Source organism: Gymnoscopelus braueri (genome assembly GCF_963280865.1).
Source record: "Gymnoscopelus braueri genome assembly, chromosome: 1".
Taxonomy (NCBI): domain Eukaryota; kingdom Metazoa; phylum Chordata; class Actinopteri; order Myctophiformes; family Myctophidae; genus Gymnoscopelus; species Gymnoscopelus braueri.
In genome coordinates this window covers 23351603-23368721 of record NC_137603.1, presented here as the reverse complement: position 1 = coordinate 23368721, position 17119 = coordinate 23351603, and the positions used below count along the sequence as shown (strand labels likewise).

The window sequence follows — 17119 nt, the reverse complement described above, 5'->3', positions numbered from 1 at the left end:
TGACCTTTGACCACCTAGTTCAGGGGTGATGCAACTTTGATGATGTAGAGCGCCATTATATTTCCACACTCACTCCAGAGGACCACATTGTATATACTGTCGGGCAGACGCCTCTTATCTCCGTACTTTTTTCGTAAATGAATGCTGTACTTGTACTTCGCCATTCTATGTCACACAAAAGTGGCAAAAATAGCAGATCTACAAGCTCACAACGTGTCGCACTGCGACGCGTTGTGAGCTTGTAGATCTGCTATCTTTGCTATTTTTTAATTGGAATCCTGATTTTTTGTTTGCTATTTTTTAATTAGAATCCTGAAAAGTAAAATTTGTATTTAATTTCAAATGCATTTAGTTATACTTAATACAAATACATTGGACATAAAAAAGAATATAATTGTTATACCTGTCATTAAGCTAGCCTATTTCTTCAGCCTATATAGACTGAAGAAATTAAAGCGGGTCATGTTTGCATGTTTGGAATTGTAACAGCTGAAATCAATAATATATCAGTATTCTGATATTAACCTGCGGGCCGTATTAAGTGAAGGTGGGGGCCGCATGTGGCCCCCGGGCCGCCAGTTGCCCATCTATGACCTAGTTCATCCTTGAGTCCAGGTGAACATTTGTGCCATGATGTGTCATGACTTTCCCTCAAAGCCTGAGAAATTGCTTTCCCAAAAATGGGAAGGACAGACAGACAGACAGACAGACATATTGATCTCTTTTTGGTTGCTTTAGTGTTTACCCCTTTTTCTCCCCAATTTAGTCATTATGCCAATTAATTCCTCCCCTCACACGTGTGTGTGTTGTCACTGCTGTCGTATCCCCTCACTGACCCACCTGCCAGTGAGGAGCGCCCACCAGGAGGACGTAGAGCCCACCCAACACTCTCTGCTGACAGTCCCCCGCCCCCCCCCGGCCCCCCGGCCCGTGACTATTATCACCCTCCCCGCCTGGCTTCCCTCCCCCAGAACACGGGCCAATTGTCGCTCGACAAAGCCGGACAAAAACCACGGTGGAGTTGAACCCACAACCTCCGCCGTGGTGTTGGGTAGGCACTTTACCACTGTGCCACCCGAGAGATCAACAAGTGCCATTTCTATTCGTTTTACATTAAAAACAATTTTAAAAAAATCTATTCTGACCATCATTTCTATTACTAATTGGTCTCCCTGTTCTTCTGTTGGAGAACTTCTCTCTCTCTCTTGAGGATGAGGATCCACCCTATAGACCAAGGCTCCGCCCCTAGACGGCCTCTCTGTGGTTCAGATAAACTCAACAGTCGTTCAGTCTCTCTTTATCTGAGGACGTGTGAAGAAGCTCTCTCCACCTCTTCTCTCTCACAGTGAGTATACAGTATATTATTACTACATAGGGGTGTGTGTGTGTGTGTGTGTGTGTGTGTGTGTGTGTGTGTGTGTGTGTGTGTGTGTGTGTGTGTGTGTGTGTGTGTGTGTGTGTGTGTGTGTGTGTGTGTGTGTGTGTGTGCAGAGGTGGACGAAGGACTCAACCCCAGTACTTGAGTAAGAATACAGATACGACTGGTAAAATTTTACTCCACTACAAGTAAAAGTAGCTCAGTCAAAATGTTACTCAAGTAAGAGTAAAAAAGTTATTTAATTATACTTAAGTATTCAAAAGTACATGCTTTTTTTTTTAAAATACTTAAAGTACAGCTAAAAGTGAAAGTAAAAGTCCTTTGAAGTCCTTGACTACCTCGAGCACTGTCCCGTCGGCAGTGGCAATGATGTCCTCTGTGTTAAATACTGATACTTTAGTTTTCTTGGCATTGAGCTTGAGGCCGAACTTCCTGCACTCCATTTCTACTGCCAGTAGTAGTTCCCTTACATACTCTGCTGTGTCCGAGACTCGGCGATGTCGATGTCAGTAATCATGATGGGAGTTACTAGCTTAGTCTTCCTCGGGACCAGCGTGAACCCCAGTGCCTCAAAAGATTATTATTTTCTCATGAGGAAATAACAGGAGTCACACATGAGTGACACATCGCTGACAAAGCTGCACTCAGATCACATTAATTATATTTCAAATTTTAATGTGATTTAACTTTGGTGATAAAGAAAATCTATTTGGTACAAATTCTCAGATCCAGGGCCATCAACTGTGACCTTTTTGTCATAACATTCAGCTTCAAAGATTAGGACATGGGGCTAACTTTAAACTGAGGCCATCTGTTCTAAAAAAGAAATCAATACATTGAATGCATAGAGTAACTGTCATGAAGGTCATTTTGATTACAGTGATTACACATATTTTTTCACCAGATCTTAACATCTGGTGATTTGACACAATACCTATGCTCATTCTGCATGCATACAGTTGACATAGAAACAGAACATTCTCTCTGTTCAGTGTATGTTTTGCAGAGACCTGCAGACTTTGGTGCCAATCCTGTGGGTGCCGGGGAGCCCGAGCACCCACAGAAAATGTGTCGGTCGGATGACTATTGTGTGATGCTTTGTAACGTGGACAGGATGCATGATGTATACCCGCTCTGATACCGTGTGTTATTGTGAACAGATTTCTGTCATTCAAACTCTCTCCCTGTAGAGTCATTATGCCAGTTATGGTTTCATCATCAGCCAATAATCAAATTGTATGACTTGAAATGTAGTAAAAAAAAACTAAAGGTCCTTTTGCACACTAGGACAGGTGCGTAGGAGCAGGCAGCCAGTGCATGAGGCAGGAGAATGGTGATCATGCACACTGTCTTCACTTACTGCAAAAAAAAGTATTTTATTGCCAACTGACATTCATCAGGTATTTCTGATTAAGGGGTTAAAACTTGATTGATGTGTGTTTGACTTGTTGTTGAGTACCCTACCCACCCAACATAAATTGGCATCCATGCCTGCAGACATGGTGGTTGCAGAGAGGAAGGTGTTGTTTGCAAGGCATGTGGTTAGGTCATTTCTCAGTGCTAGACATGTGCTAGATATACAGCCTTCTTTGTGACCACATCCTCTGCTCTCATGAGAGCAGAGGATGTTTCATATTTACACACACACACAACCGTTAACTTCACCTTGTCAAAACAAAATGACGCCGACATGCACAGCGGCGATCTTCACCCTGTCAAAACAAGATGGCACAGAGACAAGTCGACTTGCTTGGTCTCCACACAAACAACCTCTGATTTCCTATACTAACACATCTGGCCAAAATTCATGTCAGATCCTGTGGCTAGGTGAGACATGACCTTTTACACGGTCTAAATGTCTCAATAGAAGAGCAGGTAGACAAAACATAACCGCCCAAAATGCATAAGTTAAATTGTATTAACAGAAACACAAACAAAAATAGAAATGACTGAGAAACCAGAACTAAATACTTGTACTCCTATACACCCATATATGTAACAAAGAGGCGAGCAGAGGGGGAAGCCAGAAACACGGCTAGGGTGAGAGCAGAAGTGTGGCCAATTACATTTTAGGGGAGAAAAAAGAAACAGCCAACCTAAAAGTACTCAGTACTTTAAAGCCTTCCAAGAAATGTACTCGAGTAAAAGTAAAATATTTGTCTTGGAAATGTACTCAAGTAAGAGTAATAAGTATTAAAAAAATCTTATACCCAAGTAAAGTACAGATACTCAGAATCTGTACTTAAGTACAGTACTCAAGTACATTTACTCTGTTACTGTCCACCACTGTGTGTGTGTGTGTGTGTGTGTGTGTGTGTGTGTGTGTGTGTGTGTGTGTGTGTGTGTGTGTGCATGTAAATGAACTAGAAGTTCTGCCCGCTACGCGGGCAGAATTCTAGTACCCCCCCCCCCTACCCCCCCCAAAGAAAATGTCGTTTGGGGGTACAAAATCATGGGATAAAAAAAAAAAAAAAAAAACCCAGAGGGTCTCACCCCCCAACCACCCCCCCCCTTAGGGGTCCCTGGAGACCCTGGGGTCTCCAGGCCGTGACCTACAGACACTGCGAAGGAAAACTGTGAAGCCACAGCCACGCATGCAAGATGTTGCACATGAATTCTGCAGCCGCACTGAGGCGCTCCAACACAAACACTCTGACATTAAGCTTCACACAACAAACATCAGCAGCACACACAAACATTCACCACAATGACAAACAAATTACGTCCGCGCAAAAATAAGCAAGGGCTCGCTTATTTTGGGGTTCAAAAATCGTGGGATAAAAATTTCCCCCAAAAAAGTTTTTAAATTTTTAACAGCGCATCGCCTCCTGCCGTCCTTCCTCTCTCTCCATCTCCGTGTCTCTCTCTCTCTCTCTCCCCTCTGGCCCTCTCTCTCTCCCTGTCTTCCTCTCTCTCTCTCTCTCTCTCTCTCTCTCTCTCTCTCTCTCTCTCTCTCTCTCTCTCTCTCTCTCTCTGTCTCTCTCTCTATGTCTCTCTGTCTCTCTCTGTCCGTCAGCGAAAATTCTGTCGCCGGTTCTCTGAATTTTTATTTTTAAATAGGCTCTGTCATGAATAATTGAGCACACATATGAAGTGAAACAACTAAATTCTATCCAAACGATATGTTATAAGTAAATTCCGTGCCTCAGAGAAGAAGTTTGAGAGCGTTTTATAAGCTAAAGTAAGAAATGAAGGCACTCGCACCCTGACTCGCACAAAACAATGGCTGGCGTTCGTCTTTTGTCGGCTGCACTCGGAGCCATTCGGGCTCACTCGAACTCGCCACCTGATTGGCCAGCTTTTGCTGTCAATCACAGAACGATGAGCGACGTTGCCATGTCCAGGTTTTGTAAGCGTGAAGTGGGTGTAAATTGGTTAGAGAAAGTGCGTCGACGCATGCGCAGTGGGCAGCTTTGTGTGTTAGGTTGCTTGTTGCTCGCTTAGGTTGCTTGTTGCTCGCGCACGATCTGGCAACAGCGGGTTTTTTGGTCCTTTCAGCCAGTGTCCCTCCGTTTCCCTCCCTACCTACCTACCGGCTTTCAGCCAATCTCCCCAATTGTATAGATAGATGACATCCACGCACTGTTAGCAGGGGTCATCAACATGTCCGTACACGGACAAACAACTGTTTGTTGTCCGTGGCAACTTAGGACATGTCTATGTCCGTGGCAAATGTTTTATTTTGAAAAAATATATAGCCCATATATTTTCTTCATCATAATGTAGAAACATATAAAAAACATGTTTGAATAACTTTGGTGACTCATAAAGTAACATGCTCATTACATGTGTTGCAGGAGATTTTTAGTAGGCCTATTGCCACCCATTTCGGATGCTGTCAATGTGAATGGGACATTATCATGTTTAATCAGACTATTAATTGGTCAAAGTAGGAGAGATACTGACCTACCCACGGGGCTCAGTAGGTGTTTTGTATAAAGTATAGTTTTGGACGTCGCAAGCGAACTTGAGCCACAAGAGGCACCAGCGAGCGAGCGAGTTGCCGTGCCGAACGCTGCGAAGTTCGCTTGAGCCGACTGAGCACCGTCCGAGTCATGTACTCATGTAGTCAAGTCACTTTCATCAACTTTCAATAACGACATAACACCAATCAATCAATAGTCTGATTAAACGTGAAAATGTCGCATTCAGTGCATTGACAGCATCCAAAGCCGGTGCTATTTGCACATGGTATCTGTACACACAATTGCGTCAGGTGAAGACCACAAGACAGCTAAAAGAAATGATTGCTATAAACAAGTTTCCAGCGGAGAGTGGGCGTCAGTTCCGGTTGTAGGCTATACATATGTGGTTTCTCCGCCGGATATGTCCCCCACCAGGCCTGTGCATAGGGCCTGTGCCCCAGTAAATTCCCGCGGAAACAGGTGGATAGCTGCCTCAATTCTGTGAATATAGTAAAATGTGTATTAAAAAATACGTTTCTTTTCTTTCTTTTTTTAGGACAACAGATTCATAGTGTATGTGGTGTGGTCAGACAATGAAATAATCAAGGTCAACAGCATGCGAGGGAACACAGTGAAAAAAAATTGTAGGAAAAGAGCAAAAACAGAAGGCTTGTCATCTGTTCTGGTCATCACCATGCAAGCTTGGGATGGACATTTCCATCAATATTGTATTTTTGCCACGGACATGCAAAACGAGTAATCAGTAATATTACCATAATCACATAGGCCTAGCCCTAAATATATAGTCATGGTGCCATAGTGTCTAGTCTACTCTATTCCACAGAGCTACACATTTTAAAACGAGCCACTTATCAAATAAATACATTCTCTATTATTTGAGGGGGGGAGCCGATCTACAAGCTCACAACACATCACAGCATGTTGTGAGCTTGTATATCAGCAATTCTCTCTTCTTTTTAGCCTATAATATCATGCCCAAAATTGAAAATTGGGATGTCAGTGATAGTGGTTAGCTATACTTTCGCAAACCTGGAGATTGGGAAGTTATCCACTGTACGTATACTGGCAGGTGGCATTCCTGAGACAGGCATTACATGTGGCATCATGGTCCAAGTATATTCATGTTTGGGATTTCAATAATTATCAGTACAGACAGTGCTTCCATCTTACATTGCAGGAGCAAAAGGGCCATTTAGCTGTAGAGGTGAATGAGTACGTATTATACTTCATATGGTGGTTATTATTATAGACAGATGGCTTTTCAGAGGACAGTGTTACTTGAGATTAAGTTCTACCAGCTAAACCCGTTTTTTGTTAGTCAACTTTAATAGTTGTGGTTTCCATTAAGGTGAGGTTGATGAGAAAGTCTAAGGTATGCAGAATGGAACAATGGGAAATGACTTGAGAGTCAAAACAGGTAATTACAGTATGTGCGGTTCATGATGAGTGATTAATGAAGGGCATGACAGGATTGAAAGGAATGCAGTGTCTCAATAGTTTGATGTAAAGGAGCCTAACTTTGATCAGAGGAGAGGAGGAGGTCTGATGGTGAGGCTGTGGATCAAGGGTTTCCATGGATTATGATTGTGGAGTGTTACTATGATTATTGGTATTATTGGACACTTTGAAACACTTTCTCTCAACTGACATAAATCTACTTTTTGACATTTTCAGGGAATCTTGTTGTCTTGTTGTCCTCATATGATGCAATTATGTCCCGTACATGATTGCATCACAACATACAATACCACAAATCTCCTGCAACATATTGATGAGCATGTCATCCAGACACTTTATGAGTCACCAAAATGATTCAAACACATTTTTAAAGATTAAATTGTGTATTTTAGAACATGTTTTTACATTATAATGAAAAAGTATAGGCGATATTTTTCTTTTTTTTTAAAGAAGAAAAAAAGAGTGCCATGGACATAGACAAGTCTAGCCACGGACATGCTTGTCCATGTACGGACATGTTGACAGTGGCGCGGGAAGGGGGGGGCTATGGGGGCTGCAGCCCCCCTGGTGATGGGAAGAAAAAAAACAAAAAAATATGATTTTTTAATTTTTTTTATAATATATATATATTTTGATATAAACAAAACGCCAGCCATGGATCATAGCGGTCTGTTACGGTCATGGATGAACTTCAACCTGGTGTTTGCACTGTCTTTCTGCCTTTTTGTGTGGGGAAAAACACAGAAAACCACCAAAAAATCGCAAAGAAAATCCCCCCATGCACAGCCCCCCTAGGTATTAAGGACTTCCCGCGCGCCTGCATGTTGATGACCCCTGGAGCTATTTGCTACCACGGCAAAGGAGGGCAGAACTGGACAAGTAAAGCTGGTTGTCGTTAGTTGAGAGACGGTGTTTCAAAGTGTCCAATAATGACAATAACAACTCCAAATAATGGAAACCCTCCATCCACAGCCTAGGACCTCCTCCAATGTAAAAGTTAGCTCACCTCTGATCAAAGTTAGGTGCCTTCGCATTAAACAGTGACACTGCATTCAATTAAAATCCTGGCATGCCCTTCATTAATCACTCATCATGTAGGCCTATATCTTTTTTGTCTCTCAAGTTTCCTTGTTCCAGTGTTCCATTGACATTTTATCCTTGACGTTTCCGTGAGAAGCATTTAACATGTAATTATTACGTCTAACAAATCCAAACAAATCAAATGTAGCTTGTAAGGTGTGTCTCATCAACAGAGAATGCCTTATCGCCTTAATGAAAACCACAACTATTGAAGCTACCGTGCCAAAAAAACCCAATGGTTTAGCTGGTAGAACTTGATCTCCTTCTGAAGCACTGTCTGCACCGATTTAGCGTCGGAAACCCATGCCTTTTCTTTTTTTTTCAAAAGAAAAAAAGGCTGGGCGAACCATTCAGGAACGATGTTCTTAGGACCTTGTTATCTCCTAACCAATCAGAGTGCAGAGGGGCGTCGCTCTAAATTTAGTGACGTCAGCGTGCTCCGTGCACAGGCCGGGGGGGGGGGGGGGGGGGGGAGGGGAGGGGAGGCCGGGACATAGATTGGTGAAGCAATAGGAAGCGCCGCACGAATCCAGGCGGCTGGGTTTGGATCCGCCCTTCAAGACCATCGATTGGGCTCGTTCTTTCAGTCTAGTACCGATTAGACTTAATTATCATTATCCAAAATAATTAGGATTTTTTTTTTTTGGGTTGTCAAGTGGCAGTAGTTAATGCAGACTATTGTTTTAAAATGTGCAGCACATTGGAATAGACACTATGACACATTAGGAGTCCATTAGTATACATTTAGGGATTGGCCACTGTGTTTTTGGTAAGATGATTATTTTGCATGTCCGTGGTAAAATGAAATTTTAATGAAAATGTCCATCACAAGCTGCCATGGTGATGACCCCTGTTAGACTATGTGCTAGGTGGGGCTTGGGTTATGAAATTAAATGAAGATGATGAACTTTGTAATCTAGTTTATATTTTGTGTGGATGTTGTAATTGTCTACATGTAAATTAATTAAAAAATGACAAGTAATATAAAATAAATTGCTTACATTATGCTAATTTCCCACTTTTGGAATTTCAGATTCTTCTTCCTTCTAAAGAGAATAGATCGACTACAGTACTGACTGCAGTACAGTAAGTATAAATACTCAATGTTTAATTAATTGTAACACCAGTGTCACGACCTGGAATCAAATGAACCCAAATGCACAACTCAACTCAGGAACCCAAACACAGGAAGCAGGATCACACTTATAGACTTTATTGACAGATAATATACAGGAACACACACACAGACAGACTAACAGCGCAACAACTCAAACTCAACCTAACGTACCGGTACAGACAAACCGAGAACCTGAAACACCAATTATAAACCAGCAAGTAAAATAATTGTAGCTTTTTCTCCCCAAATGTTGTCGTTATGCCAATTTATTCCTCTCCACACACATTTCTGTGTGTTGTCATCGCTACTGACTCACCTGCCAGTGAGGAGCCCCCACCGGGAGGATGTAGAGCCTTCGTCCTACTCCTCCCGCCAAACGCTCCCTGCTGACAGGCTCCGCCCCCAGCCTGTAGGAGTGCATGCAGTGACAATTATCCCCCTCCCCGCCCGGCTTCCCTTCCCCAAATACAGGGTCAATTGTGTTCATATTGACGCTCGACAAAGCGTCGCGGCGGATTCGAACCCCCAGACTCTGTAGCGGTGGTGGGCAGGTACTTTACCACTGCACCACCCGAGCGCCCCTCAGGTCAAAGAATTGTGAGGCCAATCAAGCTCAGGTGGAGGCGGAGCTCACAAGTGAATCCACTTAAAGGAGCATTTCACCCCTGGAAGAACTTACAGTCACTCAATGTTAATAATATTTGTAGTAGGCCAGAAAAATATAGAAGTCTGTGTGTTTGACTGGGGTTTGACTGGACTGCTGCATTACTACAATGACCATAATGCTTTGGGGCACTGCCCTTCCTTGTGGGGAGGGGAGGCTGCGTGGGGGTGTGGTCTACATTGTAGTCAGGAAATAAGGTGAGATAAAGAGACTATGAGTCAAATCTCATAGTCTCTGAGGATATGGATTCAAATCTAAAAATACAGATAAAACACAAAAAACACACCAGGATCATGTTTATGGGTCCTAGACCTAGATGAAAATAGGGGTTTGATGCAGAATCGGCGAAATGTCCCTTTAAGGCAACCAAGGCTCTGGGGGAAGGGAGTGACATTGTCAGCCTTCTGATTGGTCCCTGACTGACCAACCAGCTGGCTCCTTCAGTCTTGTTCTGCCCTGGTTCCGCCTCCTTCTACTTGTTTATGCTGAGTTTGTAAAAAAAACTATAAACTGCCCCGGTGCACCAAGTTTAGAAAGGATTTTTATCCAATCAAGCAACAGCAACCGATGGCCCCGAAAAGGGGCGGGACATCAATTGTGGGTTTACCGTGTCTCCTAGGGTAGGTACCCTCACAAAAAACATGCAGTAATCCTGGTCTCTATACTCCCCCTGGTCAGCCAGGGCGCCTGATGGAGGGGAAAGGAACTGGTTGGAAAAAACGTGTTCCTTCCACGCGATACGTCCAACGGCCTGCTCACTCCTCATGCATTGAAGGAAGCGTGAGCTCAGTTCTGGGCTTTCCCTAGGCTGGCAGAGGTAGAGTAGTGCCCAGGATTACATAGGCAATTGGCACTGGGTGAAAAAAGGGGTTACAAAATCGTGGGATAACAATTTAAGAAAAATAAATACATTTTGAGTTTACAGAGACAGTAACCATGACAAGATTATTGATTTGTTTTTATTTTTTTATTTCCTGAAAAGTTACTATTTTGGACTAGTTGGTTTCTGCCAACAGAGATATAGTGTATGAATCCAATCCAATTCAATCTGTTACATTCAAGTCCAGTCCAATCCGTTAAGATTTTAGATCTGCTATTTTCCGGCGAAGAGGGGAAACAAGAGCAAACCAAAAATACAGAGTCTTTTTTACCAAGTATAGAGGTTTTAAGTGGTACATTTGTATTCACTTTATTTCAACCTATCTTTCTCCCTTGTGCCGTGTTTCAGTCATCAGACATGAATCACATAGGCAGCATCTTTGGCATAGCAACTAAAATCTACGCTCACGTTGAGGAAGTCAAGTATAACACCAAAGACTGTCAGGAACTGGCCGAGCGAGTCAAACTACTGGAGCCTCTGTGGACCAAACTGCAGGAGAAAGGAGAAGCTCATATCTCTAAGGAGTTGACCAGCACCCTCCTCAACCTCAAGACCACCCTGGAAGAAGCTGAGAAGGTTGTCCAAAAATATACCTCCGATAACTTCAAGTGTTTTGTGGTTACCAAACACAGATATAAGTTTAAGAGACTGAACAAGCGTCTCGACCAAGCATACCATGTGCTGAGCTTGGCCCTGACCATGCAAACCAATGAGAAACTGTGTGAAGTAGCATTTCAACTGGCCAATGAGAAGCTGCCTGAGGCAGCTCCTCAACGGGCCAATGAGACGCTGCGTGAGGTAGCTCCTCAACGGGCCAATGAGACACTGCGTGAGGTAGCTCCTCAACGGGCAGAAGAAGAAGCAGCCAGGAAGGAGGGTCAGAAAAGTGAGGGGGGATATTTTCATGTTTCGTTTGTTAAAACGTTTTTGCATGAAGTCTATCACTGTACCTTGAGCCCAATATGCACACGCACGCACGCACACGCACACACACACACACACACACACACAGTCACACACAGTAATATATTATCTCTTAAATGAAGGAATCTATACCTCTTTCAACAGAAATGCACAACGATGACGAAATGATGGGAGCTCACTCAAATCAGGTAAAGTACTTCAACCATTATTATTGTTATAATAAGTATTCATCATATAATAATAATAATAATAATAATAATATCTCGTCTATCCACCGGAACAAAAATATTTTAACCGCACTCTGCCATTTTCGGCCGTTGAATAAGGCTTGTTTTCACCTAAAAAAGAAGATGCTAGATGTGTTTTTCTACAACATAGGAGTGCGCGGAAGTGACCTTTTTTGGTATGATGTCACATCCGTCCATTCCTTCTCTAAGAGTCGAGGGATCATTCCTAAGTTGCGTTAGAGCGCCCTTGTTTTTTTAAATGACGGACATCTCCGCCAATGGCAGGGAATGTGTTAAAAGCAGGCAGGCGGCATCTTAGCCTAACAAGGCCTTATAGCCTTCACCCCCACTGTGTCCTCTGTCCCTCTCTGTGTTCTCATGTCAGTCTGCTGTCTCTATGTCTCCTCTCTGTGTTCTCATGTCAGTCTGCTGTCTCATGTCTCCTCTCTGTGTTCTCATGTCAGTCTGCTGTCTCTATGTCTCCTCTCTGTGTCCTCATGTCAGTCTGCTGTCTCTATGTCTCCTCTCTGTGTTCTCATGTCAGTCTGCTGTCTCATGTCTCCTCTCTGTGTTCTCATGTCAGTCTGCTGTCTCTATGTCTCCTCTCTGTGTCCTCATGTCAGTCTGCTGTCTCTATGTCTCCTCTCTGTGTCCTCATGTCAGTCTGCTGTCTCTATGTCTCCTCTCTGTGTTCTCATGTCAGTCTGCTGTCTCTATGTCTCCTCTCTGTGTCCTCATGTCAGTCTGCTGTCTCTATGTCTCCTCTCTGTGTTCTCATGTCAGTCTGCTGTCTCTATGTCTCCTCTCTGTGTTCTCATGTCAGTCTGCTGTCTCTATGTCTCCTCTCTGTGTTCTCATGTCAGTCTGCTGTCTCTATGTCACCTCTCTGTGTCCTCATGTCAGTCTGCTGTCTCTATGTCTCCTCTCTGTGTCCTCATGTCAGTCTGCTGTCTCTATGTCTCCTCTCTGTGTCCTCATGTCAGTCTGCATGTCTCTATGTCTCCTCTCTGTGTTCTCATGTCAGTCTGCTGTCTCTATGTCTCCTCTCTGTGTCCTCATGTCAGTCTGCATGTCTCTATGTCTCCTCTCTGTGTTCTCATGTCAGTCTGCTGTCTCTATGTCTCCTCTCTGTGTCCTCATGTCAGTCTCCTGTCTCTATGTCTCCTCTCTGTGTCCTCATGTCAGTCTGCTGTCTCTATGTCTCCTCTCTGTGTTCTCATGTCAGTGTGCTGTCTCTATGTCTCCTCTCTGTGTTCTCATGTCAGTGTGCTGTCTCTATGTCTCCTCTCTGTGTCCTCATGTCAGTTTTCTGTCCCTATGTCTCCTCTCTGTGTTCTCATGTCAGTCTGCTGTCTCTATGTCTCCTCTCTGTGTTCTCATGTCAGTCTGCTGTCTCTATGTCTCCTCTCTGTGTCCTCATGTCAGTTTTCTGTCCCTATGTCTCCTCTCTGTGTTCTCATGTCAGTCTGCTGTCTCTATGTCTCCTCTCTGTGTTCTCATGTCAGTCTGCTGTCTCTATGTCTCCTCTCTGTGTTCTCATGTCAGTCTGCTGTCTCATGTCTCCTCTCTGTGTTCTCATGTCAGTCTGCTGTCTCTATGTCTCCTCTCTGTGTTCTCATGTCAGTCTGCTGTCTCATGTCTCCTCTCTGTGTTCTCATGTCAGTCTGCTGTCTCTATGTCTCCTCTCTGTGTCCTCATGTCAGTTTTCTGTCCCTATGTCTCCTCTCTGTGTTCTCATGTCAGTCTGCTGTCTCTATGTCTCCTCTCTGTGTTCTCATGTCAGTCTGCTGTCTCTATGTCTCCTCTCTGTGTTCTCATGTCAGTCTGCTGTCTCATGTCTCCTCTCTGTGTTCTCATGTCAGTCTGCTGTCTCTATGTCTCCTCTTTGTGTTCTCATGTCAGTCTTCTGACTCCCAATACAACCTGTAAACACTCTCACAGGTTAGAGCTCACAGGGTTGTACCTTTTATTACACAGAGAGGGTTGGAGTGTGTGTTACAGAGTAAACAATGGCTGGGCAGTAAACACAAAGGTTGGGTCAAAGTCCCCTGCGTTCTTGGCCGGCAAAACACAGGAGCCGTTTCCAGATTATACCCAGACGTTTAGAGACAGTCATAAACAGTGATAATGATGATAAAGGCTATAGGTTGTTTTATGGCGAGACTAAAAAGGCAACTTCATTTGAGAAAGCTTGACGGCTCCATATTGTGATAGTAATCATAGAGTGTTTGGTCAGTAACAGTGTTAAATAGCTCTATATTGTGATAGTAATCATAGAGTGTTTGGTCAGTAACAGTGTTAAATAGCTCTATATTGTGATAGTAATCATAGAGTGTTTGGTCAGTAACAGTGTTAAATAGCTCTATATTGTGATAGTAATCATAGAGTGTTTGTTCATTAACAGTGTTAAATAGCTCTATATTGTGATAGTAATCATAGAGTGTTTGGTCAGTAACAGTGTTAAATAGCTCTATATTGTGATAGTAATCATAGTGTTTGTTCAGTAACAGTGTTAAATAGCTCTATATTGTGATAGTAATCATTGCTATAGAGTGTTTGTTCAGTAACAGGGTTAAATAGCTCTATAATGCAGAGGTCTTCAACGTTTTTCAGGTCAAGGACATAGCTGAGAGAGAGATGAAGCCGGGACCACCACTACATATTGTATACAATTGTGTTGCAGATAAGATTTTCATAGATAGCTTCATTGACTTGTTTGCCAACACTATTTATAAAAAACAATTACACATGATATTTTATATTATGCTGGATTCATGTTAATGTGGATTTTCAGACATTAACCTCTTAAACCCTCAATACTTGACCTTGGCTTTGTACTTGGTCGGCTCTTTTTCCCCCTCTCCTCCTAACCGCTTAGCCGAAAATAGGCAATCTACAAGCTCACAACACGTCAACTTGCAGTGAGCTTGCAGATCTGCAGTAACTCTAAGGACCCCTAGGGGTCCTGGACCCGCTATTGAACACCCATGCTATAATGTGATAGTATTCATTGCTATAGACTAGAGTGTTGAGTAAAAGGAGTCTCTCCAGCTCTAAACAGAAAATACATTTCCAGGTCAGGATACCAATTTGATACAATCAGGAGAGAGAACTCATACAGGATAGGCCTACAGGATAAACAACTGAAATTGGAAGTATTTTTTTTTAATATGTTTTTTTTTTTAAATGATGAGCAGACAAAATTGGAACTGGAACTATGAAAATGAAAATGTTATCTGGTTCTCTCTCCTGATTGGATGTTTTTTAATGTGTTTGTTTATTAAAGAACTAATGATATGATTGAAATAACACAACTGTGTTCAACAGGTTGCTGTTGACGGAGTGACTTCATTCAAAACGGATGCAGAAAAAGGTGAGTTTTTTCTGGTACAGTTCAGTGATGGTAATACCTTTCGTTTACCAGGGTGTACATCCTTAATCATTTATTCCAAAACTATAAATGCACCCGTTGTTTCACTACTAGAGATGCAGAGAGCTTTATTATTTTTCATTGATGTAATGACAATTCTGGCAATTCTTTTTCTCTTGCAATCAGAGCATTTCGTGGACCAGAACATGCCAGATTTGATTCAAGAGGTTTCCGTGGTCATGGCGATAGCAGACACTCTAAAAAAAAGCGGCTTCATCCATCGTGAGATCTATGCGGATATTTCAACAGAGAGAAAAGACATGGATAAAATGAGGACACTGTATACCAAGGTGCTGCAACCAGGGGGAAGACGCACCAAAGTAGCATTTTATAATGTTCTCAAAGTCGAAGAACGTGTCCTATTGGAGAAGCTGGGTAAGATCAATTGTAAACTTAAACGACTTATTATTATTATTATTATTATTATTATTATTATTATTATTATTATTATTATTATTATTATTATTACTAACGTCCTGTGTATGTGTATGGTTGTTATGAAGGCAACTGGCCTTTTCATTGGTTCCACTGTTGACATATATAATTATTTCTCCCTTTTAGAAATGAAGGCGGCCCAATCCCTTCGTTGAACACAACGGCATGAATAAACTGTGCATAATTTTCCAACCTGTATCTTTATTTGTATCAAGTAATGGGTAATTCATTAGTTTCCATACATGACTGACAAGCAGATGCTGTGTTTACACAACTAAGCTGTGTGTTATGACCTTATAAGAAGATGTACCTGAAAATGTTGAGGGTTGTGAAATCAGTCATCAGTGATTAATTAGTGTTTCATGTATTTACTTTCCTGTCCAATTTTGATTGACTTTGATGAACTCTTATTATGTATTCAATTGGAAAATAAAATCATAATACTGACTTTATTCTGACTTACTTCTTTATTTTATTGAACTGAAAGTCCCACCAACATTCCGCTGCTTGTACGTTCTTGATTCTTGATTCTTTGTCACTAATTTCTATGACATTGATGACCGTTTGTTATACATTTGGTAGCAATAACATAATAACAATAATACTAGGCTGTGTGTGCAGGTAGATTGTAATAAACTTATAGACTGGTTAACCATCCCGGTCGCGTGAATTCACATCATGTGAAGACATGATAATGTGAATTCGCATCATGTGAAGACATATGATAATGTGAATTCACATCATGTGAAGACATATGATAATGTGAAATCACATCATGTGAAGACATATGATAATGTGAATTCAGGCGACCAGGATGGTTTACCAGGCCAGTAAACTTACTGTTAAGGAGAATACAATGCAACGTAATGTATTCAGATAATAGGTTTCACTCTCTCCCCTGTTATTTCCCCAACCACAGTAGACAGTTGTAGAATGCTGTAGTAATTAACCTGATGACAAAAATGTTCTCTGATCGGGGTCCCTGGTACAATCTATTCAAAAGGAGTCAAAGGAAAACATTAATGTGGGGGTCATGACATGACATTAAACTAGCGTCTGTCATAAAAATAAACATGCTATCTAAATAACATTCTTAACATTAGTGGACAACAATAGTGAAAATAGCAGATGTACTTGGAATGTGTGGCTGTCAGGAGAAACCCTTGTAGATGGTTCCTAATAGAGCCTAATAGACTAGAGCCTTATAGCAGTGGTTCTCAAACTTTTTCATGTCAAGGACCCCCAAAATGATATGTGTTTGGCTGCGGACCCCCATCTCAAATATTTTGTTCCAGGGACCCCCCAGAAGCAAAGAATTGAGTTACAAATGATCGCTTTAAAAAATACATATTCAAAGATTTGCACAAATGTTCACGATTTTTCAAAAATAGCAGATCTACAAGCTCATAGCGCGGCACTCGGTGCTGCGCTATGAGCTTGTAGATCTGCTATTTTTGAATAGCCAAATCATAAAAGGTTAAAGTGGTTACAATTATTGTGATGCTATATGAACACATTTTGCTGGGGACCCCCTGGAACCCCCCCACGGACCCCTGGGGGTCCCTGGACCCAACTTTGAGAACCAATGCCTTATAGACCC

General features: G+C 42.2%; 1 protein-coding gene across 2 annotated transcripts; it reads left to right on the top strand.

Moving 5' to 3' along the window:
* The first annotated feature begins 1285 nt into the window (after positions 1–1285).
* LOC308087192 (apoptosis-associated speck-like protein containing a CARD) lies at positions 1286–15973 on the top strand. 2 transcript variants are annotated; one of them, XM_080430908.1, is made up of 7 exons: positions 1320–1345; positions 8876–8928; positions 10852–11079; positions 11572–11615; positions 14982–15027; positions 15211–15459; positions 15646–15973. In XM_080430908.1, exons 4-7 carry the CDS (start codon positions 11574–11576, stop codon positions 15672–15674), a joined length of 366 nt encoding a protein of 121 aa, XP_080287034.1. In that variant the 5' UTR covers positions 1320–1345; positions 8876–8928; positions 10852–11079; positions 11572–11573; the 3' UTR covers positions 15675–15973. The 2 variants fall into 2 exon arrangements, with proteins under 2 accessions (XP_080287033.1, XP_080287034.1); XM_080430907.1 differs by lacking the exon at positions 10852–11079 and having other exon boundaries at positions 1286–1345; positions 15646–15972.
* The last annotated feature ends 1146 nt before the right edge of the window (positions 15974–17119 follow it).